Raw genomic sequence first — 24,687 nt, 5'->3', positions numbered from 1 at the left:
GAATCGAATCGTGAATCCAATTTTCTGAATCGTGCATCCCTAGAAAACATGGAAGTGTTTGCTGGCTTTTAAATTCTTCCCTGTTTAGAACTTAATGGATGAATTCAGTTTCAGTTTCATTTTATTTAAGCAGGGACAATGCACAAAATTAACATTAACCTTGTATAAGAACAAGGAGAGATGCCTTGTGCCAGGTTGTAGCACAAGTGCTATTTTCCGCCTGTAGTCCCTTGGCAGGTCAATAACACAATAATATAAAATTCCATATAAATAAAAAACATTTAAATATAAAATTTACATCACAATCACTCTTAATTTACAATGAATACTTTCATTTTCTCAATGTACCCCCCCCCCTCCAAAAATGAATCCCACCCAAACACAAATTATACAATAAATCCTTACCTATCCCAATTTCAATCACACACACACACACACACACACACACACACACACACACACACACACACACACACACACACACATCACAAGTGTGTACAGTTTTGTTGTGACAGTAACCAAGCTTTTATCAAACCCGAGAAGATGAATGGATTTGTAGAAGTAATAAGGTGTGTGGGGAGAGTATTCCACTGAGTTGTAGCCACAAAAGAAAAAGATGATTTACCAAAAGAAGTTCTACGATTGGGAATATTGCACTCTCCTCTAGTGGCTGATCGAGTAGCTCTTTTCTTTTCTGAGTTGAGTGCAATACTTTTTTTAGTGGAGGAGCGACACCATTATGAATTATTTTAAAAAGTAGACAAACATTTGAATACATTATTAAATTTTCAAAACTTAAGATAATGTATTTAGTCATTATTTTACAGTGGTGATATTGACGTGTTTTTTGGTGCTAGGCTAAATGCTAACATATTCACGCTACACTTCACAACAAATAAAGGCAGGGTGCATGAAAGCCAACGTTTACTAGGGATGCCACAATTCTCAATACATTATTGAACCGTTCGGTTCGACCCCCACGGTGCAATACGTGCATGTGAATTGCGTTTTTTCGGTTTATCCATCCAAATCTATCAGTTTTATATTCCCTGCACTTTTGTTAATGTGCGTGTCCGCATGATCTGCACGCTTATAAACGCCACAGCGAGTTGATATCCAATCACTGTGCGCTACCTGCGTTAACTCTGCTTGAACTCTGCTTGCAATGCTGGTTTCAGATTTCATTCGCGTGCAAACACACCCAACAGAAATACGACAACAAAAAGCAGCAGCACAACTGTCTTTTAAATCTGAGGTGAGGATTAATTACTTGCGCGTGTAGATTACATACAACATCAATGTAAAGATGCAAATTCGCAAACGCGCGTTGTTTGCCTCAAACACGTCTTCCGTTCTCAAAAAGTTCAACTCAAGAAGAGAATGCGCCTGATGCTAAAATAAATCCCACCAGTAATCTTGATTGAGGAAACGCATTTTTGGTTTCTACATAGACAACATGATGTTGGATTTAACAGTAGTGCAGTAAGGTATAGCCTTATTTTACAATGTAAAGTTTAATTTACTAAGTACAGGTATATAAAATGGCCAATTTATGTAATGTAATGAATTCACATGTTCCCCAGTTTGAATAGGATATAATTTTTATATATCTTTATTTAATTATATTTATATTGTTGTATCAATACACTAGAAATGTGTAAGATGATTTTGCATCTACATAAAATAAAGAGAACTGCAATTAAAACCAGTATTTTTGCTTCTTAACATCTCACTGTTCCTGTTACCCAAGCATAGAATACCGGTAATTAAAAAACACTTTAATAGGTCAAGGCATCAGGACCGATACCGAACCGAAAACCGTGGACAAGAACCGAAAATTGTATTGAACCGTGAACTAAGTGTATTGTTGCATCACTAATGTTTACATTTTGAAATCATCTAAACAAACACACCCTTACCATAATAGAATCTGGACCTTCTTTTGATAGACCTGCCCCACAAATACGCAAGGCAGGAAACGATGTCAGTTAGTAGACATGCTACTGATTGGCTACAAGTGTGTTTTGGTAGTCTGCCCGACTTCCTTTTCCAAAACTTTTTTTTTTCCAGAAATTGTGCGCCCCACCTTTAAGTGCATTGAGAAAATAGAGGTATGTATTAATTCATCTAAGTTGAGGGAAGAACATGGTAAAATATTGAAAAAGGTTTTCCTTTAAGAAAAATAAAAGAACTATGACAGTTCAAATCAGCAACTGTAGTTATAACCTTTCTCAAACAGACATCCTTTTCTGCGTTCTTGATGCTCTCTGTCCTCCTCTGTCCCTTGCCCCAGTGAACCATTTTGACAGTGCCTTCTCAGCTTCTTGCTGATTGACCTTGGACATCAGGGCGTTGTCCTTAAGAGCATCTGCAAAACCAAATAAATTTTTAAGATAAAAATATTAAAAATGATGCATTTGTTCTTTTTACAATGACAGTCTTTGGCATACAGTAGGTATTAAAGGATGGATACGCAAACCGAGCCCGCAGGACCCGGCGGTACCCAACGGGCCGGGTTCGAATAGACATTGAGAAATTATGTTCGGGTTGGGCTCGGCGCAATAAGGCATTGAACATTTGAAATTTAAAACAGCTTATTATAATATGTAGGTAGCCAATGGGCCTGTTTAAAGCGATAGTTCATCACCTTCTTGCTACCTACTGTTTCAGGTGCACTTGAGGGCATATAAACACTATACGGGGCTCCCGTTTCTCTGGGGATAGTGTTGTATTAGAGGTAAAAAATGATATAAATACTGTTCGGTTTCTCGCACTAACCGATCGTTTCGTGTCTTAGGACATGGATGTGTCGTGTCGCAGGGTTTTATTTGGATTTGTCTGTGCATGTTTTTTTTCTCTTTCGGATTTTGTTACCATCCACTTATACAACTGACAGACTGAAACTGTTGGAGTTAAAAATCTACATTTGTGTTCAACTGAAGAAATAATGTCACCTACCTCTTGGATGGCTTGGGGGTAAGCTGATAAACATAAAAGTTTAATTTTAAGATGAACTGTCATCACCCATTTTCATGTGTGTGGAAATATGTTTATGTTGCTGTGACAATGGGATTTTTAACTGTGTTGGGCTCAGACATAAATATTGTAATGCCTGTCGGGTTACGGTCGGGTTTGGTTACTGCCCTGTCGAATGTGGCCGGGCTCGGACAGAAAAATGCCGCCCGATCCGCACTCTAGTAGGTATATGCTTATGTTAAACATTATTTTTTTCCCCACACAGCCATACTAGCAAATATTAGGTGTGTTCATCTTGAAGTGGCATTGTATACACTGATTGAAGTATGAAATCAAAGTACTGTAAGAAAAATTAGAGAGCCGATCAAACGAGGAATGCACCGATACCACTATTTCCGCTTCCGATACCAGAATTCTGTAACAACACTGCTTATTCAATAGGGGTGGCACGGTTCACAAAACCCTCGGTTCGGTTCGTATCACGGTTCTATGGTCACGGTTCTCGGTTCAGTACGGTTCTTGTTGTTATTTTTTCTTTTAATTTTTAACACTCCAGAAATGTATTATCTTATTAATGTATTAATTATTCATAATTTAGAATACAGTATTAAAAAAGTTATATCATGTAATCATGCACAAACTGAATTTGACTTTAAGCACATTATTGGGAACATCCCTGAGGAAAGCCAGGTGAGATTTTGATACAGCAAGAGGGAAGACATTGATGATTTCAACAGGCTTTTCATTTATTTGGCAAAAAAGAGAATGTGTATTGCCATCTACATGAACTTATGTGCCTTTTTAGCACACAAAGATAACTTGCATTTATCAAAATCCCAACTTCAGTGTAGCTCTAAGATTTATCACTGAGAGGCTGCTTAAATATATGTGGACGAGAGAGAAACATAACGTTTACACCTGTAATATTTAAATCCGTCTCTTTTGTCCACTTTTGACTACTTCTGTCCTGATTACTTTAAGGGGCAGTTTATGAAATAAGATCGCGCAACTTTCACGCGGTAGCAAAATGAAACTACGCGGAAATCAGCCGCTTTCGTTTTATCAATGAAAGGCTAAAAATAGCGCTGAATACGAAAAGACGTAAAACAGTGTTCATTACCTCAGATTAGATAAATGGTCAGAGAGAAGGCTGTCGCGTGTGGCTGTATCTATTGTTTTATTTCCGCCCGCATCATAGGTAACATGAGATAAAAAATGTTTCCACACACCAAACTTATACGACGCTGGGGCATCCTCCAACTCCGGGCAGACTTCCATTTCTCTCCCTCTTGACATTTCTACACGTAACATGAGCGGCAGCACTCACTCTCCACAGCAGTCACCTCTTCTTTCGCGCTATTCGCGAAAGGGAAACACGCTATCTGGGGTCACATACAGGGCATGAGGTTACATTGCGCATGCCATGAACCGTTGAACCGTACGGCACACACGCGCTCCGAACCGAGACAAGCGAACCGAACGGTTCGGATTTTTTTTATGAACCGTGCCACCCCTATTATTCAATAATAATAATAATAATAATAATAATAATAATGTTACTAAATTCTGAACAAAAATGTAATTCAAAATAGTCTTTGTGTCGTGATGTGCATCGTACCGTGACCTTATATCGGGATATGTATCGTATCAGGAAATTGTTGGCAATACAGAGCCCTAATAAATACAATGCAATTTTTTATTTTCCACTTTTTATGGAGCAGCAAATCCCTAAAGAAGTGCTGCTTGGCACACTTCACTGCAACTACATTTCTAGTGAGGTAAAAAAGCAAGCCATGATGCATTCTATTGCAGTAGGGAAACTTTATATTCAAGAAACGTTAGCAAAATATTAAATTCTACATACTTACATGGTATTGAATAACAGCTACTCAAGATCTGAAAAAAATCCATAAAAATGACAAAATTATATGATTTAACAGCTAGCAAATACTGTTAAAGTTTACTAACCAAGTCCATACTATACAGTATGTAGGCTAAAATCTTTTTTTCATGTAAAGTTAAGCATAGAAGTGCAACAACAGTCTTGTTATAACGCTGCACCTAATTGCTTCCCTATATCCAAAATGACATTAAAACTTGTAATAGATATCAGTGATCAAACTGAGCAAACAAAATAGTGCTCTTTACAACAAAACATGCAGCCAAACGAAAACGTGATTTCCATAGGAGGGGACAGCCGTCAATATCATACTTGAGTAAAAATACAGTAATTCGTGTTATCTAATATTATCAAACTAATGTGTCACAAAAAGCACTCACATCTGAATAAACATTACTTTTTAGAGCGAATCAGACGCCAATCGTCGATGGATTTTCTTCCTACTGTAATCATGGCTGTGTTTCAAGTGAACATTTCTGAAAACGCGTTAACTTACTTTGTCACCTCGCGTGCGTTTATCCGGGTCTGACGCACAGGTCGCGCGAGCATTTTCTTCTACGAATACATTTACAGCTTCTGTTTCAGTAGAGCGATAGTTCACTTGCATCCACTTCATCTAACACTCCTATTGGCGTGTTTTAAGTTTCACGTTACGAGAGAGAAGTGCTGCGGATGTAAAGATGATTCAGATCTTGCAGCAAACGGAACAAATCATTCAAACTGATTCAAACCGTTCAATCAATACCTAGTTTAGAATCGACCCGGTACAAAACAGTAATTCATTTGCAATATTTTGTGAAGAATCGACTCGTTCAAAAGAGTCATTCATTCACAAATCAAATGCTTCGGCAAATTATGAAAAAATAATAATAATAATCTGAAGTTCGCATTTCGTACTGCATTAAAATAGCGTGCGTCGTGCAAAACCGAGTGCATGTCATTTTCATTAGAAATATCATCGAGTTACGAGTAAAAGTAAAAATACCCACTATAACTGTTAAATCCTAAAGTGCTTAAGTACATGTAACGTTAACAGAGTAGTGTGTTAATACTCTGACAATTTAAAAACAAGGTTGATTTTCGCAACCGCGACCGTACGCATTCACCTAACGTTAACGAGCTTCGTCACTGAATAACATCCAAGAAAATTTTAATGTTTGACTACTTGAATATACTTTTTATCAACAGTTTAATGTCATATAATGTAATAAAACAGACCTACTCACCACACTTCGAGCTTGCAGCACTCCAGTGAAGACAGCAATGTACCAGCTCCAACTGGCTCAGCAGAGCAATGCGCATGTCCTTTTTTCTTGGCGCCGTTTTTTTTTAAATGAAGACAACATACAGTATGTTTCTGCATAAATATACCCCAAAACACAATGTGCATATAGCCCTTACGAAAATTAAACATGGTTTTATTGTGGTAAAAGTGTAGTAGGCCTAACATGTTTTTTTTGTGTGTATTGGTTACTATCAGCAAAACCATGGTTTTACTACACTTACCATGGTTTTACTATGTTTCTTTGGTTTTAACTATAGTAAACCATGGTTAATTTTCTACATGAAAGTATAATAGCCCATTGAAAAAAGAGACAATAGCCTACCTAACGAAAATTAAGCATGTTTTTTGTGGTAGGCTACAGTAAAATCCCTGCTGAAAAAAACAGCATCAAACCAGCATGGACCAGCATGGGAATTATGCTGGTCTATGCTGGTTTAGCTGGTGGTCACCAGCATACCAGCACCAAAACACAACATGGTCTTGCTGGTATGACCCGCATCGGATGCTGGTGCTAATGCTGGTTTGGTGCTGGTTTAGCTGGTGCTAATGCTGGTTTGGTGCTTGTTTAGCTGGTGCTAATGCAGGTTTAGCTGGTGTTCACTAGCAAACCAGCACCAAAACACAACATAGCCTATGGTCTTGCTGGTATGCTGTTTTTTTCAGCAGGGATGTTTTTTGGTATTGATTAGGCCTACTATTGGCAAAACCATGGTTTTACTACAGTAACCATGTTTTGTTGTTGTTGTTGAAACTGTAGCAAACCATGTATTTAATTTTCGTAAGGGTATATTTTGGAAAAACTGTAGCCCATAGATCCCAAATAAATAAAATCCAGTAGCCCTGTTCACATGACCTTAGCAAACTGAAGGTAGGAGCATCTGTTTGGAGTAGGGGTTGGAACGGTACACAGAAGTCCCGGTTCGGTTTGTACCTCGGTTCAGGCGCCACGGTTCGATTCACTTTCGGTACAATGGAGGGAAAAGCAAAACAAAAATGAAGGCATTTTTTTAGTACTTAAGCTAATCTTAAAAACATAGGTGTCCTTATCAGTGTTATTTTCAGATGTCATGAATATGAACTGAAATGCATTTAACATACTATCTCGTATTTCAAAAATGTAAACCTCTTTAAGTAATCTTGTACTCATCTTTCATACAAATATGGGTTCAAATGTATTACAAGTGTTACCTAAATACATTTTAAAATTACATTTTGACCTTATTTCATATTAATGTATTAAAGAACAAAAAAATAGGCTTGTAGGATGAATTAATAGGTGTGTACGACTTCACGAGGCGCTGCAAGAAACGACAAGTGGATGACGTCAGAGTAACGCGAGAGCGATTTGAAATCAGCCTCCTCCGCAAGATTTCTCGCGGTACTCTGATGCTGATGGCGCTGCGTAAAGTTGAGCACGCTTAAAAAACTGAAAGCAGCTGAACTCGACAGAACTGCCCTGCGTATGCCTGTTGTATATAGCAGGACAATTTATCTCCTACTTCTCAGCGTGAGAAATACAAAGTGTGGCGTTTGAACTGACTGAAATGCATGTGTGTCAAGGTGAATGCGTGAGACTTGAGAGCCCTGATTAGATGTATTTCCACTCACATACCTAACAACTGCTGAACAACGCCGATGCATGCAAAGTCCTCGTCTTTTCCACCACTCTCTCGCCTGTACTATTGTAACTGACTGGAAAACTGAAGTTTTGCCAAACTTGCGATCTTAAAGAGGCTGGCGGAGCGTCTAACTCTTGTGGAACACCACTTGCCATACTCGCTGTCGGCTGCTCATTCACTGACTGGACCGGCGTTGATGTGACAAAAAACTGCAGAGTGCCAGAATGTAGACGGGCTCTGATAGAGCGCATACATAGGCGGAGCTCGGATGCATCGGCGCCAATCAGAGCTTCAGAGCTAAAGCGGGGCAACAGATTAGCTGTACATAAAGAACCCGCGTATCTAACAGTAGTTCGCATTACATTAATTATTTTGCACGCAAGTTTTTTTATTTTCATACCGTGTATTCTCCGTTTAAATTCATGCACCGAACCGTGACCCCCGTACCGATTCGGTTCGAAACGAATACATGTATTGTTCCACCCCTAGTTTGGAGAGCAGTGGCATCCTGCTTGCAATTCTGCCATTCACGCCGTGACGGCTGCGTGGTGACTTCTTTTTCGAGGGCGCACGATGCAAATCTCATCACAACATGTATGTAGCCTAGTTCCTAGTGGCATGAGATCAGTGTTAAGTTAGTGTCTTGCAAGTATTTTGTGAGCGCCTCTTTTATTACAAATCCTTTCGATGTGTGTCCAGCAGGCAAGATGCATGATGCATATGGTTAACATGACGCAACAAACACATATTGAGCAACACACATGACACCCCAAACACAATTTTTTGAATCCCTCACAAGAAAAGTCACCAGCCACCCCTGCACACCACACCATAGTTAGTCAATGCTCTTCTCATGGACTTAAACTCATGGACTCAGCATGATAGTAGTCTCAGCTTCAACTGTCACGCCCACAGAATGTTGGCTAAACTTTGTAAACAACTTCAGTATTAAAGGTCTGGCCAGACTAGCACGATAGAGGCCTTTGGTGTATGGTGATAATTCACTTAGTATCTATCAAAACATAAAATGAGTTCTACATAGGCTATGTACAAATCCTCTCAGTATAGCAAACATTGGAGACAATGTAAATAAAAGATTTTTGTACAGTTTTGACTGTTTAATTTATTAAAATTACACTCAGACATCCCACCCTACAAAAACTGATTGGGAAGGAAGCTCACCAACAAGCCCCCACAAAAAAACATACATTTAAAATTATTTCATCATCAATATAATTTATATATTATTTTGTGTTATGTTGTTTATTACTTTAATACGGTTGCTCTTTTTTGGCTTTAAAATATATGTACAATTATGAAGGACACCTTAAACTCCTTTGACCCTATATTTATAAAAAAGACACATATTTAAAAAAAGATAAAAAGGAACAAATAAAGATAGGTTAAATGTTTTTGTTTTGTTTAAAAGCAGAGGGTTTACACAGAGATACACTTTGATATACTTAAAAAATAAAGTAATTATTGTATTATTTTCCTGGGGTTTTTTTTGGACACTCTGTCATTTACTGTACATAGTAAATAAACTACTGTACAGTGGTTTACTGAGCTGAAGAGAGGGTTGATTGTAAGCCTGCCCACAGTGAAAACTGATTGGTCTAGATATCAGAATACAGTGAATACGGTCTGTCACTTTCTCACTTTTGCTAATTATGTCAGATTGCTTTAGACTTGCAGGAAAATTTTAACCTGAGCCTGAACCTAACTCATTTTTGTAATGTTTTATCATCATATTACAAATAACATTTTAAATGCACTAATACCCATGCAAGCTTTGGGGGAAAAAATGCAATTCTGTAATCCTGTTACACTGATGCAGCCGCCTTTACTTAGAAGTTACCCTGCAGTCCTTTGGGACTTCATAAACTATTAGGCTACATGTCTTGCTTTTAGCGTCACCGTGGTTTGCGAAGAAAAAGTCTGAAAACCAGAGATGTTCACAAGTCTCTGAGCTCGAGTCCGCGTCAAGTCTGAAGTCTTTGAGCTCGAGTCCAAGTCAAGTCTGAAGTCTTTGAGCTTGAGTCCAAGTCAAGTCTGAAGTCTCTGGGCTCGAGTCCAAGTCAAGTCTCAAGTCTCGTTGTAACAAATAAAACTCTAATAACAAATAAAGAAATTATAAACATTTATAAAAAGGAACATAGTTGCACATTAATTAAGGTCTAAAATTAGCATTATGTACAGAAATTAAATTAAATGGATTATAACACTGTCTTTATTGTACAAATTAAATATTATTATTATTATTATTTTTGAGCAATAGAAGTGATTTTCTGTTTGTCTTGGGTTGTTTGATTAACATAAATGACACAGACTTAAGTAGGTTAATTGAGGTTACTGTGTCTTTATTAAGAACAAATAAGGCCAGACTGGTTTCTGACTGGTTTCTTAAGACATAAACAAAATTGTTTTATTAGAAAAAGAATACTGTGAGATCATTTTGCGTGTATGTATGTCCCACTTCAGACCCATATAAGAAGCCTATATGGGGATAATTGTGTTTGCCCATGTTGTACCCATATGGTTTGGCCCAAAGGGTCCCATATCTGTTTCCTTATTCAAAACACATATAGAGGTGACCTATGTGGGACCCCCTTCTGACCCATATAAGGAACCTATATGGGAATAATTGTGTTTGACCATGTTGAAAACATATGGTTTGGCCAAAAGGGTCCCATATGTGTTTCCTTATTCAAAACACATATACAGGTGACCTATGTGGGACCCACTTCTGACCCATATAAGAAGCCTATATGGGAATATTTGTGTTTGCCCATGTTGTACCCATATGGTTTGGCCAAAAGGGTCCCATATGTGTTTCCTAATTCAAAACACATATGCAGGTGACCTATGTGGGTCCCACTTCTGACCCATATAAGAAGCCTATATGGGAATATTTGTGTTTGCCCATGTTGTACCCATATGGTTTGGCCAAAAGGGTCCCATATGTGTTTCCTAATTCAAAACACATATGCAGGTGACCTATGTGGGTCCCACTTCGGGCCCATATAAGGAGCCTATATGGGAAAATTTGTGTTTGCCCATGTTGGACCCATATGGTTTGGCCGAAAGGGTCCCATATGTGTTTCCTTATTCAAAACACATACAGAGGGACATATATGGGTCCCACTCCGGATCCATATAAGGAACTTATATGGGGATAATTGTGTTTGCCCATGTTGAACCCATATGGTTTGGCCAATATGGTCCCATATGTGTTTCCTTATTCAAAACACATATACAGGTGACCTATGTGGGACCCACTTCTGACCCATATAAGAAGCCTATATGGGAATATTTGTGTTTGCCCATGTTGTACCCATATGGTTTGGCCAAAAGGGTCCCATATGTGTTTCCTAATTCAAAACACATATGCAGGTGACCTATGTGGGTCCCGCTTCTGACCCATATAAGAAGCCTATATGGGAATATTTGTGTTTGCCCATGTTGTACCCATATGGTTTGGCCAAAAGGGTCCCATATGTGTTTCCTAATTCAAAACACATATGCAGGTGACCTATGTGGGTCCCACTTCGGGCCCATATAAGGAGCCTATATGGGAAAATTTGTGTTTGCCCATGTTGGACCCATATGGTTTGGCCGAAAGGGTCCCATATGTGTTTCCTTATTCAAAACACATACAGAGGGACATATATGGGTCCCACTCCGGATCCATATAAGGAACTTATATGGGGATAATTGTGTTTGCCCATGTTGAACCCATATGGTTTGGCCAATATGGTCCCATATGTGTTTCCTTATTCAAAACACATATACAGGTGACCTATGTGGGACCCACTTCGGACCCATATAAGAAACTTATATGGGGATAATTGTGTTTGCCCATGTTGTACCCATATGGTTTGGCCAAAAGGGTCCCATATGTGTTTCCTAATTCAAAACACATATACAGGTGACCTATGTGGGTCCCACTTCGGGCCCATATAAGGAGCCTATATGGGAATAATTGTGTTTGCCCATGTTGTACCCATATGGTTTGGCCAAAAGGGTCCCATATGTGTTTCCTCATTCAAAACACATACAGAGGGACATATATGGGTCCCACTCCGGATCCATATAAGGAACTTATATGGGGATAATTGTGTTTGCCCATGTTGTACCCATATGGTTTGGCCAATAGGGTCCCATATGTGTTTCCTAATTCAAAACACATATGCAGGTGACCTATGTGGGTCCCAATTCGGGCCCATATAAGGAGCCTATATGGGAAGAATTGTGTTTGCCCATGTTGGACCCATATGGTTTGGCTGAAAGGGTCCCATATGTGTTTCCTTATCCAAAACAAATACACAGGGACATATATGGGTCCCACTTCGGACCCATATAAGGAACTTATATGGGGATAATTGTGTTTGCCCATGTTGTACCCATATGGTTTGGCCAATAGGGTCCCATATGTGTTTCCTAATTCAAAACACATATGCAGGTGACCTATGTGGGTCCCAATTCGGGCCCATATAAGGAGCCTATATGGGAAGAATTGTGTTTGCCCATGTTGGACCCATATGGTTTGGCTGAAAGGGTCCCATATGTGTTTCCTTATCCAAAACAAATACACAGGGACATATATGGGTCCCACTTCGGACCCATATAAGGAACTTATATGGGAATAATTGTGTTTGCCCATGTTGGACCCATATGGTTTGGCCAAAAGGGTCCCATATGTGTTTCCTATTATGAGCCCATGCCCTCATTTCCCATTAACATCCCAACTGGGACCCATATAGGGAGCCTATGTTTTTTAACCCATGTGGGGCCTACTACACTCACCCAAGTGAGTCCCATATAAGATGCCCATAATAGGACCATGCCCACTTGGTACCCATGTAGCCCAAGTAAAACCCATGTGGGGCCCACATATACATGTTGGCTGGGAAATGTGCATAAAATCTTCTTCATGTTCATGACACGTGTCATGTAATGATTATGAAGGTGTCATGTCAGTCTTATGCACACCCCTTCAAGTAATGTGTTACCAAGTTTCTTTTTCTAGTTTTTTTATTTCCTACAGGGCAGGGGAAAGCTAGAGGTACGTAAAATAAAATAAAAGTTTCTAAGCAGTTGCCAAATCTTACGGAGGCCGTAATGGGTCACTTTGGTGAATATTTTTAGACCACACTATTGCATTCCCACGCAATACTTTTGCGTTCCCACGCAATACTTTTGCGTTCCCACGCAATACTTTTGCGTTCCCTCCCAAAACTTTTGCGTTCCCCCGAGAAACCTTTTGCGTTCGCTGGCAAAAAGAGAATACTGTTTTCTCAAGAAAGCACAGCGCTTCACAGCGTCACCTGAGGCAGTTCATTAGGCAATGGCATCATTGATGCCCACTGTTTGAAGATATGATATATAACTACTGTTATTAAAGAATTATACAGTATTTCTTTGTATTTAAGTCCAAGTTCAAATGAACAGTGGCATGTAAGACTAGTCTTGCATATTTAGTTCACTCCAAAATGGTCTAGTATTGTCACTTAACTTATGCTGCTTGACTTCTCAGCATAAAGATCATTAAATTAATATTAAATATTTCAAATTTAGAAATAGGCTACCCCATGCCATCTAATAAAGAAGTGGGTACTCTGTGCGTGCCGTGTACCCAGCACTACACCATATGGCATCATTGATGTCTGCTGTTAGTAGATATATAACTACTGTTATTAAATAATTATATTGTATTTAAGTCCAAGTTCAAAATAAAACTCTATAAACCGCTCCATTGTGAAATGGTTTATATACATTCACAATGGAGCGGTTTATAGAGTTTTATGTTGAACTTGGACATAAATACAAAAAATACAATGTAATTATTTAATAACAAAGTTATATATCTACTAACAGCGGACATCAATGATGCCAAATGGCCCGGCGTTGCATTGCCCCCTCAGATCTGGTTTGTATCTGTCACGGTTGAACACTGGGTGAGACAGGATGAAGCGAGATACGGATCCAAATGCAGTTTATTCATAAAAGTATAAAGGTAAACAAAGCTAAACATAAACTTGAGCACACTAAACACTGGCAACATCAACTAACAAACCACAAACACAGAATGAACAGGCAGGGTATAAATGCTAGACAAAGACCAATCACAAACCAGATACAATCAGAGACTATGACAACAAACAAGGGGAGGAGCATGATAACAATGAATGTCCATGGTAACAAACAATGGGGGCGGAGACACTAATCAACACAGGGATAATGGCATACATGAGTACAAGTTAAAAAGTTACACAGAGACATAAACCAAAACACAAATGAACACAATGACACAGGGAACCCACGTTACATAGCCCCCCCTCAAAGGGGCGGCTTCCAGACGCCCCCCAGAAAACCCCAAAGTACAACAGTCTAGGTGGGCGGTGGCATGGAGGTGGACTCGGGGGAGGGATGGTGGGCCAAGGCCACAAAAGTCCAAGGGCCAGGGTGGGCCAGGAGCTTGGGGACAGCCCTCTTGGGACCTGCAGAGAGTTCAGCACTGGCCATAGTCTTGGTGACGATAAAGAGTCTCCGGGGCATCGCGGTGGCCACACTAGCTAACCAATGTGGCACAAGGGACTCATTCGGCACAGATGACTCACTCGGCACAGATGACTCACTCGGCACAGATGACTTAGAAGACACAGAAGACTCACTCGGCTCAGAAGACACAGAAGACTCACTCGGCTCAGGGGAATCAGAAGACTCACTCGGCTCAGGGGAATCAGAAGACTCACTCGGCCCAGGGGAATCAGAAGACTCACTCGGCTCAGGGGAATCAGAAGACTCACTCGGCTCAGGGGAATCACAAGACTCACTCGGCTCAGGGGAATCAGAAGACTCACTCGGCTCAGGGGAATCAGAAGACTCACTCGGCTCAGGGGAATCAGAAGACTCACTCGGCTCAGGGGAATCAGAAGACTCACTCGGCTCAGGGGAATCAGAAGACTCACTCGGCTCAGGGGAATCAGGGGACTCTGGGAACTCAGAAGATTCAGGGGACTCGGGGAACTCAGAAGATTCAGGGGACTCGGGGAACTCGGAAGATTCAGGGGACTCGGGGAACTCGGGAGATTCACTCGGCTCAGGGGACTCGGGGAACTCGGGAGATTCACTCGGCTCGGAGGACTCGGGAGATTCAGGGGACTCGGGGAACTCGGGAGATTCACTCGGCTCAGGGGACTCGGGGAACTCGGGAGATTCACTCGGCTCGGAGGACTCGGGAGATTCACTCGGCTCGGAGGACTCGGGAGATTCACTCGGCTCGGAGGACTCGGGAGATTCACTCGGCTCGGAGGACTCGGGAGATTCACTCGGCTCAGAGGACTCGGGAGATTCACTCGGCTCAGAGGACTCGGGAGATTCACTCGGCTCAGAAGACTCACTCGGCTCAGGGGCCACAGGGAACTCACTCGGCACAGAGGGCACAGGGGACTCACTCGGAACAGAGGGCACAGGGAACTCACTCGGCACAGAGGGCACAGGGGACTCACTCGGCACAGAGGGCACAGGGGACTCACTCGGAACAGAGGGCACAGGGGACTCACTCGGAACAGAGGGCACAGGGGACTCACTAGGCTTTGTAGACTCAGATGACACAGTTGAAGGAACCTCAGACACCACAAAGCTGGAAATCACAGGACGGGGTACCCCAGCCACCCGTACAGATACTAATGGTACATCCATCAGACTGGTGATTAGATGTCGGAACTTTGGCAGTGCTGGGGAGTTTACCAATGCAGGTTGGTGAAGTGGAGTAGGTATGGCAGTCATTTTGTGAGTTTGTTCGGGTATGGGAGCCATCTTGACCATGGGTGTAGGTGTTACTACTGCACCTTTAACAACGGGAACAGTGCTGATGGTGGCTTCTTGACGAATCGGAGCTGGTATGGTTGTGGCAAACTCGAACACTGGGGCAGGATTAACAACAGCAAACTGAGGTATGTAGTGGGATGAAGTGGCGGCCATCTTGTGAGCGGGCACTGACACAGGGGAAACAGAACTCGGGGAATTAGCGTCCGCACTAACAGTGGCTTGCTCGGGCATGGATTTCTTTCTTCGTCGCCGGTGTCGTGGGCAACGCGAGGGGGTAGCGTTCACTGGCACGGAAGTCTCAATAGTTTTATGCATGAGAGCGGCGGACATGAACTCAAGTGTCTCTGGTGAGCAACGAGCATATTTCCCGCTGCGCTTCTCCACGTAATGGACGAACTCAAAAAACTCCAGCTGTTCGAGTCCAGCCATTTGCCAAAGCGGCAGAGGGTCATCCAAACAGTTGTTAAATGCGTAGTTCAGCTCCGCTTCAGTGTAGCCCAATCCAGACGCCAAAGTTAAAAATACATGGGCGAGACTACTCACAGGTTGCCCCCTGCTGACGAAGGGTGTCTAACTCCACTGCTTTGTCCCATATCTCCTGCTCCATGGAGGGAGGACAACCCTGAACTTGAATACTGCCAACACGCTGCATGCTAATGCTAGGAAAACTCCAAGGAACTTGAAAAAACACGGGGAATGGTGAATTGCTGCTGGATCCAGGTTGGTGGTTTGTTCTGTCACGGTTGAACACTGGGTGAGACAGGATGAAGCGAGATACGGATCCAAATGCAGTTTATTCATAAAAGTATAAAGGTAAACAAAGCTAAACATAAACTTGAGCACACTGAACACTGGCAACATCAACTAACAAACCACAAACACAGAATGAACAGGCAGGGTATAAATGCTAGACAAAGACCAATCACAAACCAGATACAATCAGAGACTATGACAACAAACAAGGGGAGGAGCATGATAACAATGAATGTCCATGGTAACAAACAATGGGGGCGGAGACACTAATCAACACAGGGATAATGGCATACATGAGTACAAGTTAAACACAAGTTACACAGAGACATAAACCAAAACACAAATGAACACAATGACACAGGGAACCCACGTTACAGTACCCCCTCTGTTTCATTTTTGTATTCATGGTTAAAATGTTCAACCTTTTGATTTAAATAATAATTTAACCTTATGCCCATATGGGATTTAAAATTTTCAGTGGCATACTGTCAGATTCAAACGTCTTTCGCGCTGAGCCAGACGGACGAGCTCAGCGCTGTCATATAGCAACATTATGCAGAGTTTTCAACCTCATAATGTTTATTTTAGATTTCAGACATTTAAATACACATAAGCACTGGTAAAACAATAGCCTACATTTAGTTTGTAAAATACACACTGATGTCTGTGGACAACACAGTCTCACCCCATGGCGTCAATATTTGACGACACTTGACCATGCGTCAATATGTTGACGCGGAGGGTATACCTTTCGCGTCATTTTTTGACGAACTGGGGACTTCAATACTATTAAGTCCGTTACATTCTTTTTCCTATTTTCTTACCATATTCGCGTCGGTTTAGGGTTAGATTTACATAATGACATCCCTACCCAAACCTAACTCTAACCCCAACGCCAGGTGACAAGAGTTAGGTTTGGGTAGGGATGTCATTATGTAAATCTGTTTCAGGTTTTGTCATTATTTGAATTTGTTTCTGCTGATTAATAATTACTAATAAAAGAATTCCTAACAGTGAGGTTCCATACAGAATTTGTATGTTATTTTGTTACAGCAGAATGAAAAATCAATGGATTTTCTGTTATCTCCCATTGACTTTGTGAAGCCTTTTTTAGCATAGGCCCAACATCTTTTGTTTTCCAATTTTCCCCTACATATAGAGATATATTTGGTACAGAATCTGCTATAGTAAATCATTTGTTTGTGAAGTGATTCTCCATTAAGGTTATAGCTGCTCCCTGTTTACCTATTATGATAGAATCTGAAATTAACTCAATTTGTTGCCCTTTGGTTTCTTCCTGCCATCTCGTTTCAAGTTCTGTACTTCTTAAAGGATCATATATCATTGCACAATGGAATTGTGACTTTGGTATTTGTGCATCAGGAATCTGTGCTTCAATGAATTTACCCCATTTATCAAATGCTTGTTTCACATCATTCTCTATCTGTCTTAACCAGTACACATTAGCTTTTGGCTCAGAGATCATCATTTGAGTTCCTTTTATGTCCACTCCCTCTGCAGAACACCAAATTTTAAGACCTAATTTACACAAAGCATCACTTCCTAAAAGGTTAATAGGAGTTGTTTGATATCAGGAATTAACTGAATTTGTCCCGGATTCCTATTGTCTTTACAAATTTGCCAGACATGGGGAGATGTGATGCATAATTTGAATTTACACATGTATAAACCGCTCCTGTGTCTACCATCATGGGTATGTTTTTTCCTTCTACTTTAACCTGTAAAATTGGTTCTTGATTTGCATTAGTAGTTAAAATTGGTAACCAACTCTCTCCAATAGGATTCTCTGGGCATCCCTAAAAATCTGGGTTTGTGCCTACCCAGGGGTTCACAGGACCTCGTACAGACCGCTGCCAATTCTTCCCCCTTCTACCCCCAGGGGACTGTGTTCATGGATTGCTCGGGCAAGCACTCTTGATATGTCCCCTCTCTCTGCACCCCCAACAGGTTACTTCAGAAGATCTGTCTGTTCCTCTTCTGTCCTCTTGTGGTGGATTTCTTTTCCACCCCAACGGCCCTGGCTGTTGAGTGTATACATTGATGATGGGCACGGGGGTCTGGTGTGCATTAGAAGGATTTGTTGTGGGTGGAGTCGGCTGAACAGTTCTCTTGTTTTTGTTTGAAAGTTCTTTCAGCTGTAACTGTGTCAGTTTTCTTCACAGTTCTTTTTCTTGCTTTTTCAGTTTTTGTTCATTTTTTCTAAATAAGTCCACAGTATGAGACACATGGTCACAAAACTCTTTGTGTGATTTAGATTTTAGACCTACCACATCTTCTAGTTTGCTTTTTACAGTCTGTGGCATAGCATCCACTATGGCATTTCTGAAAAGTGTGGTCATCAGAGGATCCCCCTCGGGGTCTCCCTCAGTCTCTTGTTTCCATCTCTTTAATTGTCTTTGAACATAAGTGATGGGATTTTCTGTTTCCCCCAGTTCGTCTTCCTTCAGTGCCTTGGGGTCGATTCTGGTTTTATATTCAGTTCGTAAAACTCGCCACACTGCAGGACGGTATGCATCAAAAACAATCCTATCCATGTCGTAGGAATTCACGGCTCTGTGTAAATTAGCGTCTTGAAGGATTTGATCAGTCTTAGCTCCCCTACGATCTTCGCTAGGAGGGCTTTGATATCTCCTACTGCAATCAGCTTCCCAGCTAATTCCTCCTCCAAAATCCTGATGAACTTGCCAGCCCCCTCCTGGATTTCCGGGAGTCGGTTAACAAGTCCCTCGAGATCTTGTGAGGCCCAGGGAGCGTAATTCCCCTGCGCTCCTTTAATAAAAATGGGAAGCTGTTTTGTTAAAGGTCTAAGTGATTTTTCTTCCCCGCGTGACCATTTCCTAACATCAACCAGGGACTCCGCTCTCTCTTCGCCCTCCCTGCTCTTTTCATATGTTTCATCAAATAAACATTCTTCTTCACTTTCTGCTCTTTCTAGTAAGTTCTCTTTTTTACTTTCTTCTTTTTCCTTTTCTGCCTGCTCATATGATTGCTTTTCACTTGGTGTTTTTATTTTATATTGCGTTTTCATCTTTTCTAGTGTTGTTCGTGCTTGTTTGTAACAGTCTAACTGTAATGTTTTTTTCTTTTGTTGCAATAGCTGACTTGGTTTCAGGTCTTACAACTTGCTCTCTCTCCTCTTCCTCCTCTTCCTAATCATCTTCTATCTCCACAGTTCCTTTCATCTGCATCTCATCCAAAATCCCAACAGTTTCCTTGAGCAATGGAAACTGACCCTCACACCGCCTTGGTTTCTTGTTCCATGTCTTTCAACAGCCTTCTGGTCTGTTTTAAATGTTTACACAGACTTCCCCCTTCTTTTTTGAACAATGCTAAAACCTCTTGCTCTCTTTCACGTTTTTCTTCGCTTTTTTGTTTTTTACTCATCTCTTTGGTTTTGTACCAATGTTTAACCAATGTTTCCATCTCCTCACACAATGCCACATCAAAAGTCCCCTCTTCTGGCCATCTGGTGACCACGTTTTTGCCATTTTTTAGACAGTTTATTTATAAGATCCTTACACAATTGATATTTTGATCCCAAAGTTTCAACAGGACTGAATGCCATGTCTTTATTTTATAATAAAAACCCTTAGTGGGTTTAGTGGGTTTATTGAATTTTATACGTTCAATTGTTTATTCTCCTATATGTCCCCACAGGTTTTGTGTTTGAAAGGAGATTGTATACAATGTTTTCAAATCCAAAACATATCAAACCACAATATCAGCCATCTTTATTTCTTCAGTAAGAAACTCGCATTGATATCAATTCCTTTATTTATTTGGGCTCCCTTTATTTTTAGGGCTCATAACGCACACTCTAACCCTTTATTTTTGGGCTTATGCAGTCAGACTGTTATCCCTTTATCCTACAGGGCTTATCAATCATACTTATCCCTTATAGGGCTTATCAAACATTCACCTTAAACCCACCAGACAGTAATTACACAGCCCCCCTTTTCAGCCCTAGGGGCTGTCCAAGGGAAATGTTCTCACTGCCTGTGAGATGCAAAGTTTATTTAACACACCCACACACTGCAGCTTGCAAACCCACTCAAAATTCCCACGCACACAGACACAGAGTACTCCAACACTTAACACCGAAAAACCACACAGTTTAACCCTTGTGTGGTGTTCATATTTCTGTTACTTAGACAATGTTTGTGGGTCTAGTGGACCCAGAGCATTATTAGTATCTTAAACCAATGCAGTCATACAAATGTATGTATAACTGTTTACAGATGATTACTTTAGCCTCATTGCAAGTAATATAGACAGAATTTATGGTTAATATTTGTCATTTACCAAGGGTAGAGGACTATTTATAGATTAAAGTGCTATTCGTTTTTGTGATACTATGAAATAAGAGAAGAAAATTCTATTATCCCCCAGATGTTTATATTAAATAAGTATTTTCATAACTTTTTCATCTCAAATAAGTTTTTCATCACTTTGATGTTTAATCCTTTGAACTTAGTTTGAAATTGTACACATTTGTGTCTGTCTACACAGCACAAGCCCCATCTGAAAAGATGCGGTATCATAACACATTATCCATACTGAACACATAACCTGTTCATGCCAGCCTACACAATACATAAGAAGCAGATTTTTACCATGTACTGTAGCTGTGTTGCATGTGCATTTCTTGCATTTTATAAACGTATACTGTGTCTTCCTGTCCATCTTATGTCCACACACACTGCAGTACAATGTGTTGCTTTTGGCTACAACCTAAAATTTATGAAAATGCTTGGATAGGAAATTTTACTTTCCCTATTTCTCACTCTCTCTCACACACTCATACACACACAAACACACACACACCATAGGTTTTGTGGTAACTCATGGTTTTACAAATAGTAATCAATACACCAGTTTACCATTATAACTACACTTTTACTATAATAAAACCATGGTTATTTTTTGTAAGGGATATAATGGTAAAATGTAGAATGGTTCCTGTTAGACAAAAGGTAAAGTGTTTGGGACAGTGGGGGCAGACAAGTGTTCATGCATGATATATAACATGTTGTATCCTTGCGCTGTTACAGCAAGTGCCGAAGGACAAAACTCTGACATGCATCCATCACATATGTACAGACATATATACAAACACACTCATGCACTCACATGAGTCCCAGATAAGTGAAAAACAAAGTGAAGTTACATAGCATATTAAATTTTCACTTGCTTATTACCTCCGGGTCCAGTGGACCCGAACACCACATATGTAATATAAATGTGTAGGGGGGTGTACAGTGTACAGTAATTATAAAGTTGTTTATGTTTTTGTTCTTTATAGAAAATGAGCCAAGGCCAATTAATCTGAGGTTTTTCTTTTAGTAAACACTAAAAACAGGTCCCACAGACCCGAACACCACACAAGGGTTAAAACTGATTTAAAACATCAATAGAACTGATTTAAAACAACAACTGATTGGTACATTTAAAACACTAACAGAACTGATTAACAAAAATATAACAAATTAACATAACATATTCACACTATCTTTTCATGTCTCTTAGTGCCCGCTGCACCTTAGCCCGCGCACGACTTGCTTTGGCCAAGCCGGACAATTGGTACGATGGACTAGGTCTCCTCACCGGCGACCCCTTCAGAGGTGACAGGACCACCATGGGTTTCCTCCTGGTGGTCCTGAGAACTCTTTTAGGCCACGCTGCCAGCTCGGAGGCTGCCGGCTCGGAGGGGACGGCCCCGCCGAGGACGTCACGACCGACGGCTCGGAGGAGGAGGCTGTCACCGAGCTCTCGGGCTCAAGGTGGGTGGGGTACTGTTCCAAGCTCTAAAATGCAAGACAGAAAGAAGTTAGCATCAACACAAACACCTCGTTGACACGAATGAGACACACGAAAGACAACTAACCGAGGAAGACCCGAGGGAGACCTGAGCGAGGACACCCCTGACTCCTGGTACGTTACGGCCTCCTCCTCTGAGCTGCGGGGAGTCGGGCGGAGAGTCGGCCCTCTTGGTGCGCTTGGCCTTCGCGCCATGCTTACTTGCCGCCCGCCTCTTGGTGGGCTGCTGCTCCTCCTCGGCCGGCTTCAATGGAGACACCTCCATCCCCGTCAACTCCTCCTCGATCAACCGGCGATGCCGGTGGAGGTGTCGTGGCACATGAACTGTGCCACTTTCTGCCGGTTGTCCGAGTTGTGCACGTTCCTTTCCTGGGAAAAGAGAGAAGAACAAGACTGGTAAGTCACGAGAAGGCGTACGATTTCGAAATCGACGATAGCAAACGGGTTCTGCACTTACATGGGTGGCGATGGAGGTGCGAATGTCGGTGAAGGTGGGCTTGCCGGGGAGTCCCATGGACACCCAAGCACCCTGGAAGTAATTGTTCAAGTTTTTACAGGGGTTGGGTGTCGATGTGTAAAAAAAGTAGACCGCCTCTGGCCCGCCCACCAGGTGTTCTCGCAGCGCCAGGAACCTCTGGAACCAATGGAACTCCTCCTTTGTTAGGGAGAGCTGCACCGGGCCAAAGGCCTGGTTGGTCTTGTGGAGCTAGTGAGCGAGACATTTGAAAGGCGTGAGCATTTCAGATCTGCGCTAAGGAAAACACTCACGTTTATGAGGTAGGAGCCCGTGCTGTCCGACTTGACGGCCTTCTCCACCTCTTTTATGGTCAGGTTTTGAAAAACCCCAAGTCAGTGACCATAAATAGAGGCAAAGTAAGCCGTCAAGTGGCGGTACAGCACAAACTGAGTCTTCTGGCTCAGGTCCTCCTCCAGTTGATCTGTGGATACAAAAGCACACGTCAGTAAAACCGAGCGGTTGAAAAGGACACGAGGCAAAGAGCTAGCGACTTCGACCTACCCAGGATCCCCGGGATCAGCTTACGGCTCTCCGCGCGGCACTTACAAAGCACCTCCTTGGGGATAAGCTTACCCTCCTTTGCCTGCTTTACCCCAATTTGGTGCATCGTAACGCCGCGCTTCATCCCCCTTATCAGACCGGAGACACATAATCAACAAACTGAGCCACGTTCTTCAAGTAATGGTTAACGGTCGTCTCTGCCACCTTCGTCGTCCTGAGGCTGCTCACCCACCTGCGGACACACAAAGAAAGAGAAACGAGAGCCGGTTAATCGCGAGTCGCCAACGTCGAAACGAAAGCGGAGAAATGGAGCGAAACTCTTGGATACTGGATATGCGGATACTGCACTTTTGAATACTGCACTTTTGGATACTGCACTTTTGGATACTGGACTTTTGGATACTGGACTTTTGGAGACTGGATATGCGGAGACTGGATATGCGGAGACTGGATATGCGGAGACTGGATATGCGGAGACTGGATATGCGGAGACTGGATATGCGGAGACTGGATATGCGGAGACTGGACTTTTGGATACTGGATATGTGGAGACTGGACTTTTGGATACTGGATATGTGGAGACTGGACTTTTGGATACTGGACTTGCGGAGACTGGAGTTTTGGAGACTGGAGTTTTGTAGATTGGAGTTTTAGAGACTGGATATGCGAATACTGGATATGTGGATACTGGAATTTTGGATACTGGATATGCGGATACTGGAATTTTGGATACTGGGTTACACTTTATTTTGATAGTCCACTTTAGACATTCTACTAACTATAAACAACTTTGCAACTACATGTCAACTAACTTTCAATAATTTGCAACTATATGTCAACTAACTGCAAAGATGCAAAGATGCAAAGATACTTCTAGACAGTTGAATGTCTGTTGAGATATCATTGCAATCAAGTGTTAGTAGATATTAAGCAGATAGTTTACTAATTATCTAAAGATTGGTAGTTGATAAGTATTTGATAAATAATTGCAAAGTTACTTTATCAGTAAAATGTCTAAAGTGGACTATCGAAATAAAGTGTTACCGGATACTGGATATGCGGTTTCTGGAATTTTGGATACTGGAATTTTGGATACTGGATATGCGGATACTGGAAATGCGGTTACTGGAATTTTGGATTCTGTAGTTTTGGATACTGGAATTTTGGATACTGGATATGCGGATACTGGTAATTTGGATACTGGAATTTTGGATACTGGATATGCGGTTACTGGAACTTTGGATACTGGAATTTTGGATACTGGATATGCGGTTACTGGAACTTTGGATACTGGATATGCGGTTACTGGAACTTTGGATACTGGAGTTTTGGATTCTGGAGTTTTGCACATGCAAAGATACTTCTAGACAGTTGAATGTCTGTTGAGATATCATTGCAATCAAGTGTTAGTAGATATTAAGCAGACAGTTTACTAATTATCTAAAGATTGGTAGTTGATAAGTAT

General features: G+C 41.3%; 1 protein-coding gene and 2 long non-coding RNA genes across 4 annotated transcripts in view; all 3 read right to left on the bottom strand.

The window, feature by feature from the left end:
• Positions 1 to 854: 854 nt before the first annotated feature.
• Positions 855 to 6,177, bottom strand: LOC129448973 (uncharacterized). Of its 2 annotated transcripts, none has more exons than XR_012368777.1 (3): positions 6,103 to 6,177; positions 4,845 to 4,872; positions 855 to 2,368 (listed from the first exon to the last, which is right to left on the bottom strand). It is a non-coding gene; the product is annotated as an uncharacterized lncRNA (long non-coding RNA). The 2 variants fall into 2 exon arrangements; XR_012368779.1 differs by lacking the exon at positions 6,103 to 6,177 and adding an exon at positions 5,373 to 6,074.
• A 7,583-nt stretch (positions 6,178 to 13,760) lies between these two features.
• On the bottom strand, positions 13,761 to 16,744 carry LOC129449221 (uncharacterized). The gene has a single exon (XM_055212002.2). It carries the CDS (start codon positions 16,040 to 16,042, stop codon positions 14,171 to 14,173), a length of 1,872 nt encoding a protein of 623 aa, XP_055067977.2. The 5' UTR covers positions 16,043 to 16,744; the 3' UTR covers positions 13,761 to 14,170.
• A 5,610-nt stretch (positions 16,745 to 22,354) lies between these two features.
• The window catches only part of LOC141363239 (uncharacterized), a 37,903-nt gene continuing 35,570 nt past the window's right edge, over positions 22,355 to 24,687 (bottom strand). The window contains exons 2-4 of the long non-coding RNA XR_012368772.1: positions 23,223 to 23,454; positions 22,662 to 23,142; positions 22,355 to 22,573 (exon numbers count right to left, since the gene is read on the bottom strand). This is a non-coding gene — a long non-coding RNA (uncharacterized lncRNA). The remainder of the gene's footprint in view (positions 22,574 to 22,661; positions 23,143 to 23,222; positions 23,455 to 24,687) is intronic.

The sequence above is a fragment of the Misgurnus anguillicaudatus genome, unplaced genomic scaffold, assembly GCF_027580225.2.
Source record: "Misgurnus anguillicaudatus unplaced genomic scaffold, ASM2758022v2 HiC_scaffold_33, whole genome shotgun sequence".
Lineage (NCBI taxonomy): Eukaryota > Metazoa > Chordata > Actinopteri > Cypriniformes > Cobitidae > Misgurnus > Misgurnus anguillicaudatus.
This window is presented reverse-complemented; position numbering and strand designations above follow the sequence as displayed.